The sequence below is a fragment of the Oncorhynchus mykiss genome, chromosome 23 (genome assembly GCF_013265735.2).
Source record: "Oncorhynchus mykiss isolate Arlee chromosome 23, USDA_OmykA_1.1, whole genome shotgun sequence".
Taxonomy (NCBI): Eukaryota; Metazoa; Chordata; class Actinopteri; order Salmoniformes; family Salmonidae; genus Oncorhynchus; species Oncorhynchus mykiss.
In genome coordinates this window covers 3,003,297-3,022,186 of record NC_048587.1, presented here as the reverse complement: position 1 = coordinate 3,022,186, position 18,890 = coordinate 3,003,297, and the positions used below count along the sequence as shown (strand labels likewise).

Below are 18,890 nucleotides of genomic sequence, written 5' to 3'. Positions count from 1 at the left end.
GCTGAGCTGCCTTTCAGGTTATGTCGATATAGGACTCGTTTTACTATGGAAATAGATAATTTTGTACCTGTTTCCTCCATCCTCTTCACAAGGTCCTTTGCTGTTGTTCTGGGATTGATTTGCACTTTTCGCACCAAAGTACGTTCATCTCGAGGAGACAGAACGCATCTCCTTCCTGAGCGGTATGATGGCTGCGTGGTCCCATGACGTTTATACTTACGTACTATTGTTTGTACAGATGAACGTGATACCTTCAGGCGTTTGGAAATGGCTCCCAAGGATGAACCAGACTTGTGGAGTTCAACAACAAAAAATTCTGAGGTCTTGGCTGATTTCTTTAGATTTTCCCATGATGTCAAGCAAAGAGGCACTGAGTTTGAAGGTAGGCCTTGAAATACATCCACAGGTACACCTCCAATTGACTCAAATGATGTCAATTATCAGAAGCTTCTAAAGCCATGACATCATTTTCTGAAATTTTCCAAGCTGTTTAAAGGCTCAGTCAATTTCATGTATGTAAACTTCTGACCCACAGGAATTGTGATACAATGAATTGTCTGTAAAGAATTGTTGGAAAAGTTACTTGTGTCAAGCACAAAGTAGATGTCCTAACCTCCTTGCCAAAACTATAGTTTGTAGTTTATTAACAAGAAATGTGTGGAGTGGTTGAAAAACAAGTTTTAATGACTACAACCTAAGTGTATGTAAACTTCCGACTTCAACTGTACATACTACCTCAATGCGTCAGTTTTGTTGCTAAATAACCAACCTGTCTATATGGACTGAAGAGTGAGACAGCTATTTAATATGACATCACTGGAGACTGAGACAAGTGTTTAAAATGACATCACTGGAGCATGAGACAGGTTTAAATGACATCACTGGAGCGTGAGACAGGTTTAAATGACATCACTGGAGCGTGAGACAGGTTTAAATGACATCACTGGAGCGTGAGACAGGTTTAAATGACATCGCTGGAAAGTGAGAGATCTCGAACAGTAAACCAGTCCTTAGAGATAGGACTAATGCCGCGTTCAAAACTACTGGGAATTTGTAAAAATATAAGGTCAAATCATGACGTCAGTGAGCTCTAGAAAGAGGCCCGAGTTCCCGAGTTGGATGACCGTTCAAATCGATTTCTCCCCAGTCAGAGCTCGTTTTTTATCGAATTCCCAGTTGTTTTGAACGCCGCAAAAAGTAACACTGACCTGGCAGGTTTGGTACATATTCTACTAACCCTGACCCAGCTCTGAACAGTCCTAACCCTAACCCAGCTCTGAACAGTCCTAACCCAGCTCTGAACAGTCCTAACCCAGCTCTGAACAGTCCCAACCCTAACCCAGCTCTGAACAGTCCTAACCCAGCTCTGAACAGTCCTAACCCTAACCCAGCTCTGAACAGTCCTAACCCTAACCCAGCTCTGAACAGTCCCAACCCTAACCCAGCTCTGAACAGTCATAACCCAGCTCTGAACAGTCCTAACCCAGCTCTGAACAGTCCTAACCCTAACCCAGCTCTGAACAGTCCTAACCCAGCTCTGAACAGTCCTAACCCTAACCCAGCTCTGAACAGTCCCAACCCTAACCCTAGCTCTGAACAGTCCCAACCCTAACCCAGCTCTGAACAGTCCTAACCCTAACCCAGCTCTGAACAGTCCTAACCGAGCTCTGAACAGTCCTAACCTTAACCCAGCTCTGAACGGTCCTAACCCTAACCCTGCTCTGAACAGTCCTAACCCTAACCCAGCTCTGAACAGTCCTAACCCTAACCCAGCTTTGAAAGGTCCTAACCCTAACCCAGCTTTGAACGGTCCTAACCCTAACCTTAACCCAGCTCTGAATGGTCCTGGAGACAATCACATGACTGACAATCTACAGCATCCCTGCGATGGTTTACTGACACACATGTAGTAAGTGTGTGTGCTAGTCTCTCTCTAACCAGGTCTTCGAGAGAGAAGAGGTGTGTGTCTGAGTCTTCAGGGAGGAGAGTCCTCAGCGCCTCAGCCAATGAAAACAGGTATTCAGTGTTCCGTCCACTTGGTCCGACAGCATCTACAATCTGATTGGCTATCAGCTCCAGGGGGGCGGGACCCAGGTAGTCAGGGCTGTCATTAGAACCGATGTAGAGCAGAGCCTGGCTGGGTTCAGGGAGAGTGTCAGTGTGTCGTGTGGGGGTCACGGAGGGTCGGGGGTGAAAGTTCACTGCGATGACACGGTAACCGCCCTTCTCCCGGTAGTCAAGGAAACACTTCACTTCCTGCTCTCGGCCAGACGGCAGCTTATATGCCACGCCCCAGACACAACCCTGAGAGAGTGAGAGAGAGAAGCCCAGTTATACCAGGCACGACCTTTACCAATAAAACTACCAGAGACCAGTCACTGAAGGAGACACAGGAAGACATTCAGTGACTGTTGGCGGCGAAGAGCTCGGGTGACCAGAGCTCAGAAAGTCCCAGGTTTATGGAAATTAGCAGCGACAACTGTGCAATAACTAAATCAGAGGAAGGAGGGTCTTGTTAGCTAGCTTCGACACTGTGCTGGATTGGCTAACAGCCAAAGAGACGCTGTGCTGGATATGTAAGGTCTACTACACCTGTTGTATTCAGCATTTCACAGTAAGGTCTACTACACCTGTTGTATTCAGCATTTCACGGTAAGATCTACTACACCTGTTGTATTCAGCATTTCACGGTAAGATCTACTACACCTGTTGTATTCAGCATTTCACGGTAAGGTCTACTACACCTGTTGTATTCAGCATTTCACTGTAAGGTCTACTACACCTGTTGTATTCAGCATTTCACTGTGAGGTCTACTACACCTGTTGTATTCAGCATTTCACGGTAAGGTCTACTACACCTGTTGTATTCAGCATTTCACGGTAAGGTCTACTACACCTGTTGTATGCAGCATTTCACGGTAAGGTCTACTACACCTGTTGTATTCAGCATTTCACGGTAAGGTCTACTACACCTGTTGTATTCAGCATTTCACGGTAAGGTCTACTACACCTGTTGTATTCGGCACATGGGGTGGCAGGTAGCCTAGTGGTTAGAGTGTTGGACTAGTTGCCATGTCACACCGGTTACATTACCACACACACACAGGTGTAAGTAACTATGTGGCAGCTCACCTCTGGGTCCTCCACCAGAGTCACGACTCGGCCAGGCTGAAAAGAGAAGACAGGGAGGAGCTGATTGAGCTTTAATAAATACAACCTTTAGAGGTCAACAGCATTGAGCCTCCAGTCACCGTATTACAGTTCAGATGCTGTAGAGCAGTTATGTAGCTAGCTGGATATCACCACTAGTCAACATAGACTGTTACTTAATAATAAACTTACACTCCCTTCACTAGTCATCCATACAGATAGATACGTCACCTTGCCTGGCACTCCCCTGTGGTCGGTGCTGCCTTGCCAGAAGCGCCGGCTGAAGCCTAAAATGTAGCCGATCCGCTTCTCCTCATAGGGAAAATCCACCTTCCAGATCAGAGAGCCATAACCGAACACCCACATAGCTACTGTACCTGCTCCTCCACCTGGCTGGATAACTGTCACACCTCACGTAGCATGTACTGTCAAACATTTAGTTTTTAGCACTATACACCACCATCTTTTCTGTTAGTGGCAGCTAATACTGTACTGCATTCACAACGGAGCTCAATGTCGCGACCAGCTACTTCTATCTCAAGCAACCAACAACTCGTCACGTGATAGTCAGACAGAACTCGCAAGCACAGACTTTACTTGCCAGGCATTAGTAATCAATCATCATCAAATTCAATCTGCACTCAATATCAAATCAAAGTTTAATCGTCACGTGCACAGGATACAGCAGGGGTGTAATCATTATGCCGATTCTGTTGCAAAACGTTTCTGTATCTGTGACATGGGCAGCGCCAATGAGAAAGGTTACATGCATATAATGCGATTATTGTGGATAGTCGGATTAATGTAATATATTAAAACGTTTACATGCTTTGGAAGAACGACTTGCCTAATAATCATGTTTACATGGACACATCTGAAATCAAATCATACATAATGGTACTCTGATGAATACAGAAATCAAAATAAATGTTCTACCATAGCGACAACGTTATTTTTGGGAAGTATATTTAATTCTCAGTTTGTGTGTATATGATAACTATTTCTAAGACACATACTTTCAGTTGTTCCGAACTCACTTTACTCGCGCTAGAGGGAAGCTTGCTCTACTGAAGAACATGGACTACTTTAAAATGGAGATAGCCTCAATGAGTTTGTTTATATGACCAGGAATAATTTTTTATTAAATTATGGCAGTAGGCAGATTATACAATAGTCATGTTAGCACCTTACTCTGCTTGTCTTAATTGCCATGAGGACAAAATCGAAGCATACACTGGTTAAAACACCTGGTTTTCTGAGCAATCTTTCAAATTATTAGGACATGTAAACACCTTAAATACACTGATGGGACGCCAATTAAGGTGTTTACATGTCCTGATAATTTGTCAGAAGTTCACATACACCTTAGCCAAATACATTTAAACTCAGTTTTTCACAACTCCTGACATCTAATCCTAATTAAAATTCCCTGTCTTAGGTCAGTTAGGATCACCACTATTTTAAGAATGTGAAATGTCAGAATAATAGTAGAGAGAATTATTTATTTCAGCTTGTATTACTTTCATCACATTCCAAGTGGGTCAGAAGTTTACATACACTCAATTAGTATTTGGTAGCATTGCCTTTACATTGTTTAACTTGGGTCAAACGTTTTGGGTGGCTTCCCACAATAAGCTGGGTGAATTGTGGCCCATTCCACCTGACAGAGCTGGTGTAACAGTCAGGTTTGTAGGCCTCCTTGCTCGCACATGCTTTTTCAGTTCTGTCCACAAATGTTCTATTGGATTGAGGTCAGGGCTTTGTGATGGCCACTCCAATACCTTGACTTTGTTGTCCTTATGCCAGTTTGCCACAACTTTGGAAGTATGCTTGGGGTCATTGTCAAATCAAATCAAATGTATTTATATAGCCCTTCGTACATCAGCTGATATCTCAAAGTTGCAAAGTTGTATATCTCAGTTGCAAAACGAAGTTTGGGATTTTTAATGGGGGTTTTAGCTTCTTCCTTGCTGAGCGGACTTTCAGGTTATGTCAAAATAGGACTCTTTTTACTGTGGGTATAGATACTTTTGTACCTGTTTTCTCCAGCATCTTCACAAGGACATTTGCTGTTGTTCTGGGATTGATTTGCACTTTTCGCACCAAAGTACTTTCATCTCTAGGACACAGAATGCGTCATCTTCCTGAGCGGTATGACGGCTGCGTGGTCCCATGGTGTTTATACTTACATACTATTGTTCAGACTCCGGAGACGGGCACACCGTGCACCACTCCCTAGCATTCTTCTTGCCAATGTCCAGTCTCTTGACAACAAGGTTGATGAAATCCGAGCAAGGGTAGCATTCCAGAGGGACATCAGAGACGGTAACGTCCTTTGCTTCACTGAAACATGGCTCACTGGAGAGACTCTATCCGAAGCGGTGCAGCCAACGGGTTTCTCCACGCATCGCGCTGACAGAAACAAACATCTTTCTGGTAAGAAGAGGGGCGGGGGCGTATGCCTCATGGCCAACGTGACATGGTGTGATGAAAGAAACATACAGGAACTCAAATCCTTCTGTTCACCTGATTTAGAATTCCTCACAATCAAATGTAGACCGCATTATCTACCAAGAGAATTCTCTTCGATTAGAATCACAGTCGTATATATCCCCCCCCAAGCAGACACATCGATGGCTCTGAACAAACTTTATTTAACTCTCTGCAAACTGGAAACGATTTATCCGGAGGCTGCATTCATTGTAGCTGGGGCTTTTAACAAGGCTAATCTGAAAACAAGACTCCCTAAATTTTATCAGCATATCGATTGCGCAACCAGGGGTGGAAAGACCTTGGATCATTGTTACTCTAACTTCCGCGACGCATATAAGGCCCTGCCCCGCCCCCCTTTCGGAAAAGCTGACCACGACTCCATTTTGTTGATCCCTGCCTACAGACAGAAACTAAAACAAGAGGCTCCCACGCTGAGGTCTGTCCAACGCTGGTCCGACCAAGCTGACTCCACACTCCAAGACTGCTTCCATCACGTGGACTGGGAGATGTTTCGTATTGCGTCAGACAACAACATTGACGAATACGCTGATTCGGTGTGCGAGTTCATTAGAACGTGCGTTGAAGATGTCGTTCCCATAGCAACGCTTAAAACATTCCCTAACCAGAAACCGTGGATTGATGGCAGCATTCGTGTGAAACTGAAAGCGCGAACCACTGCTTTTAATCAGGGCAAGGTGTCTGGTAACATGACCGAATACAAACAGTGCAGCTATTCCCTCCGCAAGGCTATCAAACAAGCTAAGCGCCAGTACAGAGACAAAGTAGAATCTCAATTCAACGGCTCAGACACAAGAGGCATGTGGCAGGGTCTACAGTCAATCACGGACTACAGGAAGAAATCCAGCCCAGTCACGGACCAGGATGTCTTGCTGCCAATACAGTGCCACTGACACGGCCTGCAACAAAAACATGCGGTCTCTCCTTCACTGCAGCCGAGGTGAGTAAGACATTTAAACGTGTTAACCCTCGCAAGGCTGCAGGCCCAGACGGCATCCCCAGCCGCACCCTCAGAGCATGCGCAGACCAGCTGGCCGGTGTGTTTACGGACATATTCAATCAATCCCTATACCAGTCTGCTGTTTCCACATGCTTCAAGAGGGCCACCATTGTTCCTGTTCCCAAGAAAGCTAAGGTAACTGAGCTAAACGACTACCGCCCCGTAGCACTCACATCCGTCATCATGAAGTGCTTTGAGAGACTAGTCAAGGACCATATCACCTCCACCCTACCTGACACCCTAGACCCACTCCAATTTGCTTACCGCCCAAATAGGTCCACAGACGATGCAATCTCAACCACACTGCACACTGCCCTAACCCATCTGGACAAGAGGAATACTTATGTGAGAATGCTGTTCATCGACTACAGCTCGGCATTCAACACCATAGTACCCTCCAAGCTCGTCATCAAGCTCGAGACCCTGGGTCTCGACCCCGCCCTGTGCAACTGGGTACTGGACTTCCTGACGGGCCGCCCCCAGGTGGTGAGGGTAGGCAACAACATCTCCTCCCCGCTGATCCTCAACACTGGGGCCCCACAAGGGTGCGTTCTGAGCCCTCTCCTGTACTCCCTGTTCACCCGTGACTGCGTGGCCACGCACGCCTCCAACTCAATCATCAAGTTTGCGGACGACACAACAGTGGTAGGCTTGATTACCAACAACGACGAGACGGCCTACAGGGAGGAGGAGAGGGCCCTCGGAGTGTGGTGTCAGGAAAATAACCTCACACTCAACGTCAACAAAACTAAGGAGATGATTGTGGACTTCAGGAAACAGCAGAGGGAACACCCCCCTATCCACATTGATGGAACAGTAGTGGAGAGGGTAGCAAGTTTTAAGTTCCTCGGCATACACATCACAGACAAACTGAATTGGTCCACTCACACAGACAGCATCGTGAAGAAGGCGCAGCAGCGCCTCTTCAACCTCAGGAGGCTGAAGAAATTCGGCTTGTCACCAAAAGCACTCACAAACTTCTACAGATGCACAATCGAGAGCATCCTGGCGGGCTGTATCACCGCCTGGTATGGCAACTGCACCGCCCTCAACCGTAAGGCTCTCCAGAGGGTAGTGAGGTCTGCACAACGCATCACCGGGGGCAAACTACCTGCCCTCCAGGACACCTACACCACCCGATGTCACAGGAAGGCCATAAAGATCATCAAGGACATCAACCACCCGAGCCACTGCCTGTTCACCCCGCTATCATCCAGAAGGCGAGGTCAGTACAGGTGCATCAAAGCTGGGACCGAGAGACTGAAAAACAGCTTCTATCTCAAGGCCATCAGACTGTTAAACAGCCACCACTAACACTGAGTGGCTGCTGCCAACACACTGACACTGACTCAACTCCAGCCACTTTAATAATGGGAATTGATGGGAAATGATGTAAATATATCACTAGCCACTTTAAACAATGCTACCTTATATAATGTTACTTACCCTACATTATTCATCTCATATGCATACGTATATACTGTACTCTATATGATCGACTGTATCCTTATGTAATACATGTATCACTAGCCACTTTAAACTATGCCACTTTGTTTACATACTCATCTCATATGTATATACTGTACTCAATACCATCTACTGTATCTTGCCTATGCTGCTCTGTACCATCACTCATTCATATATCCTTATGTACATATTCTTTATCCCCTTACACTGTGTACAAGACAGTAGTTTTGGAATTGTTAGTTAGATTACTTGTTATTACTGCATTGTCGGAACTAGAAGCACAAGCATTTCGCTACACTCGCATTAACATCTGCTAACCATGTGTATGTGACAAATAAAATTTGATTTGATTTGATTTGTACAGATGAACGTGATACCTTCAGGCGTTTGGAAATTGCTTCCAATGATGAACCAGACTTGTGAAGGCCTACAATTTTTTTTCTGAGGTCTTTTTTCTTTTGATTTTCCCATGATGTCAAGCAAAGAGGCACCGAGTTTAAAGGTAGGCCTTGAAATACCTCCACAGGTACACCTCCAATTGACTAAAAAAATGTCAATTAGCCTATCAGAAGCTTCAAAAGCCATGACATTATTTTCTTGAATTTTCCAAGCTGTTTAAAGGCACAGTCAATTTAGCATATGTAAACTTCAGATCCATTTGAATTGTGATACGGTGAATTATAAGTGAAATAATCTGTCTGTAAACAATTGTTGGAAAAATTAAGTGTATGTCCTAACCAACTTGCCAAAACTATAGTTTGTTAACAAGAAATTTGTGGAGTGGTTGAAAAACGAGTTTTAATGACTCCAACCACCAATGAACTTGAAGCTCTCAACACATTAGGAGTATAAAATAGAGTATAAAATTATATAGAGTATAAAATTATGAAATGTGCTTTGTCAAGTAGGTTTATTCTTATTTAAAAGTAATAAACACACACGCAAACTATTTAAAAATACAATCAATGAATTGATAGTGGGAAATAAATATGTTATTTCAATAATCAATCATTGTTGAAAGGGAGAAATGCATTGTGCATAATGCTACTGGGAGCTGGAACAAAACTACATTTTCCGAAGAGGAACTACAATCCCCAAAATCCCCTTTAAAGCCGACCGTAAACAGAAAGCGGAAACAATAGGGAACCACAAACACACACCCTTGTCTTGGCGATATACTCAGGGAAATAAAATACCTTTACCTTTTAAGCAATACTATTAAATAGACATCTAAGAAAATACGAAGTCGACGAGTACTTAGGGGCATTTTACTAAGTTGGTCACCATGGCACTGAAAAGAATACAGAAGGTAAGATGGTTAGCTAGCATTGTGGCTAGCTGTGCCAGGGTGGCTAGCTGTAGCTAGCTGTGCCAGGGTGGCCGGCAGTGCCAGGGTGGTCGGCCGGCTGTGTCGGGGTGACCGGCCGGCTGTGCCGGGGTGGCTGTCTGTGCTAGCTGTGCCAGGGTGGTCGGCCGGCTGTGCCGGGGTGGCTAGCTGTGCCAGGGTGGCCGGCCGGCTGTGCCGGGGTGGCTGGATAACTAACGTTAGCGTCACCGAACCGGACCTCATCTATCGGAAGTTATTGTTTGTTAATGTTACGCTTGCTAGATAATTGGTTCATTTCTAATCCTAACCAGATAGCCAGCTATCGAGCTAGACAGCACACATACGAGGAGGCTAGTTAACAATGAATTAACACGGCCCACAATCTTAATGTTTAGCATTACATGATATCATGGTATGGCACCACGTCTAAACTAGATTGTAATTTTCTTTGTCAGCCATTCAACCCCTCTCCAGGACACAGTTATTCATGCTAAATACACTTATTTAGGTGCAGCACCTGTTCATGTTGTAATGATAACTAGTCTAATTTGACTTGAGGTTGTAGCTAAGGCAGGGCATTATGAAGTAGGCCTATCATTATTACAGTCAAATATATCTACGAATAAAGCTATGACTAGGGACATGTTAAGAAACCCAGCTATTTCGTGGATGTAAAATGTATCTGACCTAGTCCTCAAGGACAGCTTTCAGTTCCATGTGTAACCCTTAGCACTACTTGTCTGACTTGTTTTGTCCCCTAGGAGCTTCATGACCTGCAGAGGGATCCGCCAGCACAGTGCTCTGCTGGACCCGTGGGAGAGGACTGTAAGTTTATGACTCTGAGGGTAATGCAGTCTATATCCGGTGAAGGGGAGAGGGACTAAGGCTGGTTGTATAGGCCCTACCTAGAGGGACTGGTTGTACAGGCCCTACCTAGAGAGACCTGGGCTGGTGGTACAGGCCCTACCTAGAGGGGCCGGTTGTATAGGCCCTACCTAGAGGGGCCGGTTGTACAGGCCCCTGCCTGGAGGGGCCGGTTGTATAGGCCTAATACATGTTCTCTTTCTATATTCCAGTGTTCCATTGGCAAGCAACAATAATGGGGCCAGTGAGTATGACTTCAAAAAGATGTGTGTGTTTAATGATTGCAACATGGGTCATCTGAACAGGTATGAATGGATATTGAACTCATTTTATTGTACATTTTTCATAATTTATAACAATGTATATCTGTTCCTGTTATTCCTAGGGTGATAGTCCATACCAAAGTGGGGTCTTCTTTCTCACAATCCACTTCCCCACCGACTATCCCTTCAAGCCACCAAAGGTAAGAATTGATTTGTTATGTATGTCATTACATCATTAAACTGTTGCTAAAGAATGGTCCTCGTGGATAAATTGAACATAAACACATGTCCATCTTTCTACAGGTAGCATTCACAACAAAGATCTATCATCCAAACATCAACAGTAACGGGAGCATTTGCTTGGACATTTTGCGATCCCAGTGGTCTCCAGCATTAACTGTATCAAAAGGTGAGTTAACTGGGCTGGTACTTTACTACACATGCTGACACAATGTAGCTGGCTAACTGGTATAAATGACACACCTGGTTCCATGTTAAAACATTGTTCCAGCCAACACTTGTAGAATGTTCTATTACAACCCTCCTATAACGTTAACCTGATCATTAAATCACAATATTACAACCCTTCTATAACTTTAACCTGATCATTAAATCCGAATGAACAATCTCACTGATCGTGAATAGAATGTGAAATGCCGATGACCATTTAAGACACAACTTCATCTGTCGCTTCATCTGTTTTCCAGTTCTGTTGTCCATATGTTCGTTGCTTTGTGACCCGAACCCGGACGACCCCTTAGTTCCAGACATAGCACAGATCTACAAACTAGACAAAGAGAAGTGAGTATATTGTAACTGTGTAAAGTGTTACGCCTATTTCTCCAATGAGCTGCTGGAACCAAATTCTTTGAATAATGCTGTACCTATTTAGATCGTTGCAGTATATTTGAACATTCTATAGCAAATCAACAGAGATGACATTTAAACTTTGTTTCATATTATTTCTGCCATTGTTATTGTGAGATAACCGTATTTATTTTGTTTCCAGATACAATAGACTAGCAAGAGATTGGACTCAGAAGTATGCAATGTAAAGGCCCTCCTGAAGATGTTTTTTAAAGTCACAAAACACTGTACATTCTGGTAATAGAAAGTAAACTTAGGTGATATGGAACACATTGTACTGTCAACATTTATCATGTGAACCCATGAACTATAGATGATTTTGTGTTTACAGGGGGTATACACTGCACATATGTACATTAAGGGTGATAGATATGGGGGACAACAACTGTACATTGTTGTTATCCCTACTTCCTGGTTTTGGGAACTTTTGTTTCTTGTCTCATGAATGGAAGAGGAAGTCATTAGAATATTGTAGCCTGCTGTTCCAGTCATCAGAATATTGTAGCCTGCTGTTCCAGTCATCAGAATATTGTAGTCTGCTGTTCCAGTCATCAGAATACTGTAGCCTGCTGTTCCAGTCATCAGAATACTGGAGCCTGCTGTTCCAGTCATCAGAATACTGGAGCCTGCTGTTCCAGTCATCAGAATACTGGAGCCTGCTGTTCCAGTCATCAGAATACTGGAGCCTGCTGTTCCAGTCATCAGAATACTGTAGCCTGCTGTTAGTCATCAGAATACTGTAGCCTGCTGTTAGTCATCAGAATACTGTGGCCTACTGCTACAGTACAACATACTCATGGCTCTGCTGACTCACCCATAAAGAGGGAAATTGAGGAATCAAACCAATTTTACAGTTTTTTTTTTTATTGTATCAAACTATTCTGGACCTACTTTAGTTGTTTTAGCATTAAGTCAGAACTTGTATCATTAAAACATTGAAATACATTCTCTGCCATTAACAGTGATTTAGGGGCTTCAGTTATGGCTTATGCTGTTTAGCACTTTTGTATAATTAAAGAATGGTACACTTTTTATTAATGTTCATGTGTTCTAATTCACTGCTGTTGAAAGCATGGAAAATTGTCCTGAGGTAAGCATGAGTTAGTTTTATTATGAGTTAAATATTAAACCAGTGTAAAGGCTCAACATGTTCAGTGGAGTGAATGATGCTCACAGTGAGTTGAGTTGTAACTGCTGACTCCTGAAAGACACTCCCTGGGAAATGAGTGCAGACCAATGGGTGGAGATTCAGAGGGTTACTCAACTGATCAAACAAAGTGTGATGGGTTTGCCCCTGTTACTGGGTATGTCCAAGGGGCACCAGGCTGTCTTACAGAAAGTGTGATGGGGGCTTGTCTGCCCCTGTTACTGGGTATGGCCAAGGGGCATCAGGCTGTCTTACACCAGTAGCTGATTGTTTACACCACCATTGATAAAAGACAGTACTGTGCAGCCGTCTTCATCGACCTGGCCAAAGCTTTCGACTCTTGTCAATCACCGTATTCAACAGCCTTGGTTTCTCTAATGACTGCCTCGCCTGGTTCACCAACTACGCCTCAGAGTTCAGTGTGTTAAATCGGAGGGTCTGTTGTTCGGACCTCTGGCAGTCTCTATGGGGGTGCCACAGGGTTCAATTCTCGGGCTGACTCTTTTCTCTGTATATATCAACGATGTCGCTCCTGCTGCTGGTGATTCCTTGATCCACCTCTACGCAGACGACACCATTCTGTACACATCTGGCCCTTCTTTGGACACTGTGTTACCAAGCTTCCAAACAAGCTTTTGACTCACATCAAATATCTCCAATCCAAAGCTAAACTGAGAATCGGCTTCCTATTTCGCAACAAAGCATCCTTCACTCATGCTGCCAAACATACCCTTGTAAAACTGACCATCCTACCGATCCTTTACTTTGGCGATGTCATTTACAAAATAGCCTCCAATACTCTACTCAGCAAATTGGATGCAGTCTATCACAGTGCCAGCCATCCGTTTTGTCACCAAAGCCCCACTGTCACCAAAGCCTAATTTTCTACCCACCAATGCTCTCGTTGGATGGCCCTCGCCTCATACTTATCGCCAAACCCACTGGCTCCAGGTCATCTACAAGACCCTGCTAGGTAAAGTCCCCCCCTTATCTCAGCTTGCTGGTCACCATAGCAGCACCCACCTGTAGCACGCACTCCAGCAGGTATATCTCTCTGGTCACCCCCAAAACGAATTCTTCCTTTGGCCTCCTCCTTCCAATTCTCTGCTACCAATGACTGGAACGAACTACAAAATTCTCTGAAACTGGAAACACTTAGCTCCCTCACTAGCTTTAAGCACCAGCTGTCAGAGCAGCACCTGTACATAGCCCATCTATTATTTAGCCCAAACAACTACCTCTCCCCCTATTGTATTTATTTAGCTCCTTTGCATCCCATTATTTCTATCTCTACATTTTTTCCACTGCAAATCTACCATTCCAGTGTTTTACTTGCTATATTGTATTTACTTTGTCACCATGGCCTTTTTTTTGCCTTTACCTCCCTTATCTCACCTCATTTGCTCACATTGTATATAGACTTATTTTTCTACTGTATTATTGACTGTATGTTTGTTTTACTCCATGTGTAACTCCGTGTTGCTGTATCTGTCGAACTGCTTTGCTTTATCTTGGCCAGGTCGCAATTGTAAATGAGAACTTGTTCTCAACTGGCCTACCTGGTTAAATAAAGGTGAACACAAATAAAAACATATCGCAGCATTTATCATTTATATAAATTAAACCCATGGGTCAAGAATGCAAAAAATATAATTTATATAAATGAAACCCATGGGTCAAGAACGCAAAAAATATAATTTATATAAATGAAACCCATGGGTCAAGAACGCAAAAAATATAATTTATATAAATGAAACCCATGGGTCATGAACGCAAAAAATAGAATTTATATAAATGAAACCCATGGGTCAAGAACGCAAAAAATATAATTTATATAAATGAAACCCATGGGTCAAGAACACAGCAATTTATTGGAGTAATTCAAAAGTCACTTGATTATTTATTGGTCACATAAATAATTGGTTGACGTTCCCATTTTTCGTGAATGTGCTGCAGTGAATCTTAAACTACGTAAACACTGCCATGACCTTTTCCCACAATGCAGCGGAGCGGTGAAGGCGGGTTATCCGTGCATGGCAGGGGCAAACGGACATTATTGAATTAGGTAGCTAATAAACAACGAGGAACTTGTGAGCCAGTCAGTACGGGACAGTACCATTGTTGTCTCTGTCAAAGCTGTATCCTGACCGTCTAGTCAACCAGACATGGCACCTTTCGGTCTGATGTTTTCTGGGGTTTGCCTTTTGAAAAAGTCATTCAGTCTCTTCTCCCACGCATCCAGTCTTACAAGGTAACATAAGGAGCAAAACTTCCCGTTGTCAAGATAGATATGCTAGGTAGTTAGTAAGCCACCCTGTACAATTTATAATTGGTATTATAGATTTTTGGACATTCATAAAACCAATTCTGCAAAGGAATTGCTTTATTTCCAGCTATCACGCCAGTATTAGTCTAATTAGAGCCTAGTTAGTTAGCTAGTTAAGGTTAGCCAAGGTTAGCTTGACTGGCACTGACTGGTATCCAAGGACATGTTTTATTTTGTCAAATGTTTTTAACCTTTAAAAATGGACAAGTCAGTTAAGAACAAATTCTTATTATTTCCAATGACTGCAAAAGGCCTCCTGTTTGGACGGGGGCTGGTGCTTGCTGGACTGTAAATTCATCAAGGTACTCCACTTTGTTTACCTTTGTTTATCTGTCTGCCCTAGCCCCGAACTCAGGCCCTGTGTCTAGTTAACCGACCCTCTCTGCCCATTCATCTCAATTTGACCTGTTGTTGTCTTAGCTGATTAGCTGTTGTAGCTAGCTCTCCCAATCAACACCTGTGATTGCTTTATGCCTCTCTCAAATGTTAATATGTCTTGTATACTGTTGTTTAGGATAATTATCATTGTTTTAGTTTACTGCGGAGCCCCTAGTCCCACTACATGCCTTAGATACCTCCATTGTCCCATCTCCCACACATGCGGTGACCTCACCTAGTATAACCAGCTTGTCCAGAGATGCAACCTCTCTTTTCATCACTCAGTGCCTGGGCTTACCTCCACTGTACCCGCACCCCACCATACCCCTGTCTGCACATTATGCCCTGAATCTATTCTACCACACCCAGAAATCTGCTCCTTTCTGGCCCTTGTTTGGACACTGTGTTAACAAACCTCCAAACGAGCTTCAATGCCATACAACACTCCTTCTGTGACTTCCTACTGCTCTTAAACGCCTGCAAAACCAAATGCATGCTTTTCAACCGTTCGCTGCCCGCCCAACTAGCATCACTACGGTGGACGGTTCTGACCTAGAATACGTGGACAACTAGAAATACCTAGGTGTCTGGCTAGACTGTAAACTCTCCTTCCAGACTCATATCAAACATCTTCAATAAAAAATCAAATCTAGAATCGTCTTTCTATGTCGCAACAAAGCCTCCTTCACTCACGCCGCCAAACTTACCCTAGTAAAACGGACAATCCTACCGATCCTCGACTTCGGCGAAGTCATCTACAAAATAACTTTGAATACTCTACTCAGCAAATTGGATGTAGTCTGTCACAGTGCCATCTGTTTTGTTACCAAAGCACCTTACACCACCCACCACTGTGACCTGTATGCTCTAGTCGGCTGGCCCTCGCTATATATTCGTTGCCAGACCCACTGGCTCCAGGTCATCTGTAAGTCTGTGCTAGGTAAAGCTCCACCTTATCTCAGCTCACTGGTCACGATAACAACACCCACCCGTAGCCCTCGCTCCAGCAGGTATTTCTCACTGGTCATCCCCAAAGCATACACATGGTTAGCAGATGTTAATGCGAGTGTAACGAAATGCTTGTGCTTCTAGTTCCGACAATGCAGTAATAACCAACAAGTAATCTAGCTAACAATTCCAAAACTACTACCTTATAGACACAAGTGTAAGGGGATAAAGAATATGTACATAAAGATATATGAATGAGTGATGGTACAGAGCGGCATAGGCAAGATACAGTAGATGGTATTGAGTGCAGTATATACATATGAGATGAGTATGTAAACAACATGGCATAGTTAAAGTGGCTAGTGATACATGTATTACATAAAGATTCAGTAGATGATATAGAGTACAGTATATACATATGAGATGAATAATGTAGGGTATGTAAACATTATATTAGGTAGCATTGTTTAAAGTGGCTAGTGATATATTTTACATAATTTCCCATCAATTCCCATTATTAAAGTGGCTGGAGTTGAGTCAGTGTGTTGGCAGCAGCCACTCAATGTTAGTGGTGGCTGTTTAACAGTCTGACGGCCTTGAGATAGAAGCTGTTTTTCAGTCTCTCGGTCCCCGCTTTGATGCACCTGTAATGACCTCACCTTCTGGATGATAGCGAGGTGAACAGGCAGTGGCTCGGGTGGTTGTTGTCCTCGATGATCTTTATGGCCTTCCTGTGACATTGGGTGGTGTAGGTGTCCTGGAGGGCAGGTAGTTTGCCCCCGATGATGCGTTGTGCAGACCTCACTACTATCTGGAGAGCCTTACGGTTGTGGGCGGAGCAGTTGCCGTACCAGGCGGTGATACAGCCCGACAGGATGCTCTCGATTGTGCATCTGTAGAAGTTTGTGAGTGCTTTTGGTGACAAGCCAAATTTCTTCAGCCTCCTGAGGTTGAAGAGGCGCTGCTGCGCCTTCTTCACAATGCTGTCTGTGTGGGTGGACCAATTCAGTTTGTCTGTGATGTGTACGCCGAGGAACTTAACTTACTACCCTCTCCACTACTGTTCCATCGATGTGGATAGGGGGGTGTTCCCTCTGCTGTTTCCTGAAGTCCACAATCATCTCCTTAGTTTTGTTGACGTTGAGTGTGAGGTTATTTTCCTGACACCACACTCCGAGGGCCCTCACCTCCTCCCTGTAGGCCGTCTCGTCGTTGTTGGTAATCAAGCCTACCACTGTTGTGTCGTCCGCAAACTTGATGATTGAGTTGGAGGCGTGCGTGGCCACGCAGTCGTGGGTGAACAGGGAGTACAGGAGAGGGCTCAGAACGCATCCTTGTGGGGCCCCAGTGTTGTGGATCAGCGGGGTGGAAATGTTGTTGCCTACCCTCACCACCTGGGGGCGGCCCGTCAGGAAGTCCAGTACCCAGTTGCACAGGGCGGGGTCTGTCGTTCTGCCCCTGAACAAGACAGTGAACCCACCGTTCCTAGGCCGTCATTGAAAATAAGAATGTGTTCTTAACTGACTTGCCTAGTTAAAACATTTTTTATTTTTTTTAATCTGTGTCCAAAAATACCGATTTCAGATTACGAAAACTTGAAATCGGCCCTAATTAATCGGCCATTCCGATTAATCGGTCGACACCTAGTGTGTAGTAGGGATAATGTATTGTGGTGTGGTGGCTCATTTCTCTACTATCAAATGAGGAGAGACAAACTTATCACACAAGTCAGAGTTATACTTAAACTAAATCTTTAATAATGAGAGCTTTGCAATAGCATTTGACTTTCAATGATGCACCATTTCTAATACACCCCTTTCAACCTACATGACAAACAACAGATACATAGAATGGGTCACAAGGTTAAGATTTGTATGAAAGGTATCTATAATACATAGCAGACAGCATCTGCTGTGTCAACAGTTTTCATTGTATAGACCAGTGTCTGGTCCTCTGACTCCAAACTGGAACCATCTCACCCTGCTACGGTATAGAACAGAAACATTACCTCATTCTCTGTAATGCTCTTTAGGTTTTATCACTTAAAGACATCGTAAATCTCAGTGTAATCTCCCAGAAGCCCACCCTCAGTAGAACACACACACAATAGTTAACAAAATACTCTTCTGTTGCATAACACAACCATGATGCAATAAAAGCATTATAACATAATCTTGCAATTTTTCCATTACAAGGGATAATGTGTTGTAGGGATAATGTGTTGTGGTGTGTGTTGTAGGCTCGTCAATGTGATCCCAGCGGTAAAGAGTTTGACCACCATTGCAGGCGCTCCCCCTAAGAGGCCCCTGAACGGATACATGAGATTTGTGAAACAGCAACAACCTCTCGTTGTCAGGGAGTATCCAGGTGACTGGTGTTAGAATGGACAGTATCTCTACAGCTTCACTCATTCCTTTGTCTTCACACATCACTGAGTTAATGTTGATGTGAGTTTCAGATGTCAAAGCTGTCGATGTGATAAGGAAGATTGCACAACAGTGGAGAACTCTGACAGCAGACCAGAAACAGGTAGGTTGTGTCTTGATTCAGTAGCGACACTTCAGTAGACAGCAAGGCCCCCCCCCCAGACCCTGACACCGTGGACAGCAAGGCCCCCCCCAGACCCTGACACCGTGGACAGC

At 44.0% G+C, this 18,890-nt stretch overlaps 3 protein-coding genes across 8 annotated transcripts in view; 2 read left to right on the top strand and 1 right to left on the bottom strand.

Annotated features, from left to right (window-relative positions):
• Nucleotides 1-658: 658 nt before the first annotated feature.
• Nucleotides 659-3,725, bottom strand: LOC110518873 (ChaC, cation transport regulator homolog 2 (E. coli)). Of its 3 annotated transcripts, XM_036960173.1 has the most exons (4): nucleotides 3,343-3,725; nucleotides 3,133-3,168; nucleotides 1,797-2,304; nucleotides 659-1,414 (listed from the first exon to the last, which is right to left on the bottom strand). In XM_036960173.1, the coding sequence occupies exons 1-3, from the start codon at nucleotides 3,514-3,516 to the stop codon at nucleotides 1,825-1,827; spliced, it is 690 nt and encodes a 229-aa protein (XP_036816068.1). In that variant the 5' UTR covers nucleotides 3,517-3,725; the 3' UTR covers nucleotides 659-1,414; nucleotides 1,797-1,824. The 3 variants fall into 3 exon arrangements, with proteins under 3 accessions (XP_036816068.1, XP_036816067.1, XP_036816069.1); XM_036960172.1 differs by having other exon boundaries at nucleotides 659-2,304; nucleotides 3,343-3,724; XM_036960174.1 differs by having other exon boundaries at nucleotides 659-2,304; nucleotides 3,382-3,723.
• A 5,518-nt stretch (nucleotides 3,726-9,243) lies between these two features.
• LOC110518874 (ubiquitin-conjugating enzyme E2 D4) lies at nucleotides 9,244-12,483 on the top strand. The gene is made up of 7 exons (XM_036960343.1): nucleotides 9,244-9,437; nucleotides 10,217-10,280; nucleotides 10,532-10,563; nucleotides 10,705-10,782; nucleotides 10,886-10,991; nucleotides 11,290-11,383; nucleotides 11,592-12,483. Exons 1-7 carry the CDS (start codon nucleotides 9,414-9,416, stop codon nucleotides 11,635-11,637), a joined length of 444 nt encoding a protein of 147 aa, XP_036816238.1. The 5' UTR covers nucleotides 9,244-9,413; the 3' UTR covers nucleotides 11,638-12,483.
• Nucleotides 12,484-14,587: 2,104 nt separating this feature from the next.
• Nucleotides 14,588-18,890, top strand: part of LOC110518872 (transcription factor A, mitochondrial) — a 29,534-nt gene continuing 25,231 nt past the window's right edge. For 3 of the 4 annotated variants that reach the window (XM_036959685.1, XM_036959686.1, XM_036959683.1), the window contains exons 1-4: nucleotides 14,589-14,847; nucleotides 15,174-15,224; nucleotides 18,488-18,615; nucleotides 18,707-18,777. In XM_036959685.1, the coding sequence (XP_036815580.1) occupies nucleotides 14,762-14,847; nucleotides 15,174-15,224; nucleotides 18,488-18,615; nucleotides 18,707-18,777 (336 nt within the window). In that variant the 5' untranslated portion in view covers nucleotides 14,589-14,761. Of the gene's footprint in view, nucleotides 14,848-15,173; nucleotides 15,225-18,487; nucleotides 18,616-18,706; nucleotides 18,778-18,890 lie in introns of all 4 variants that reach the window. The other variant, XM_036959687.1, reaches the window with a different exon arrangement.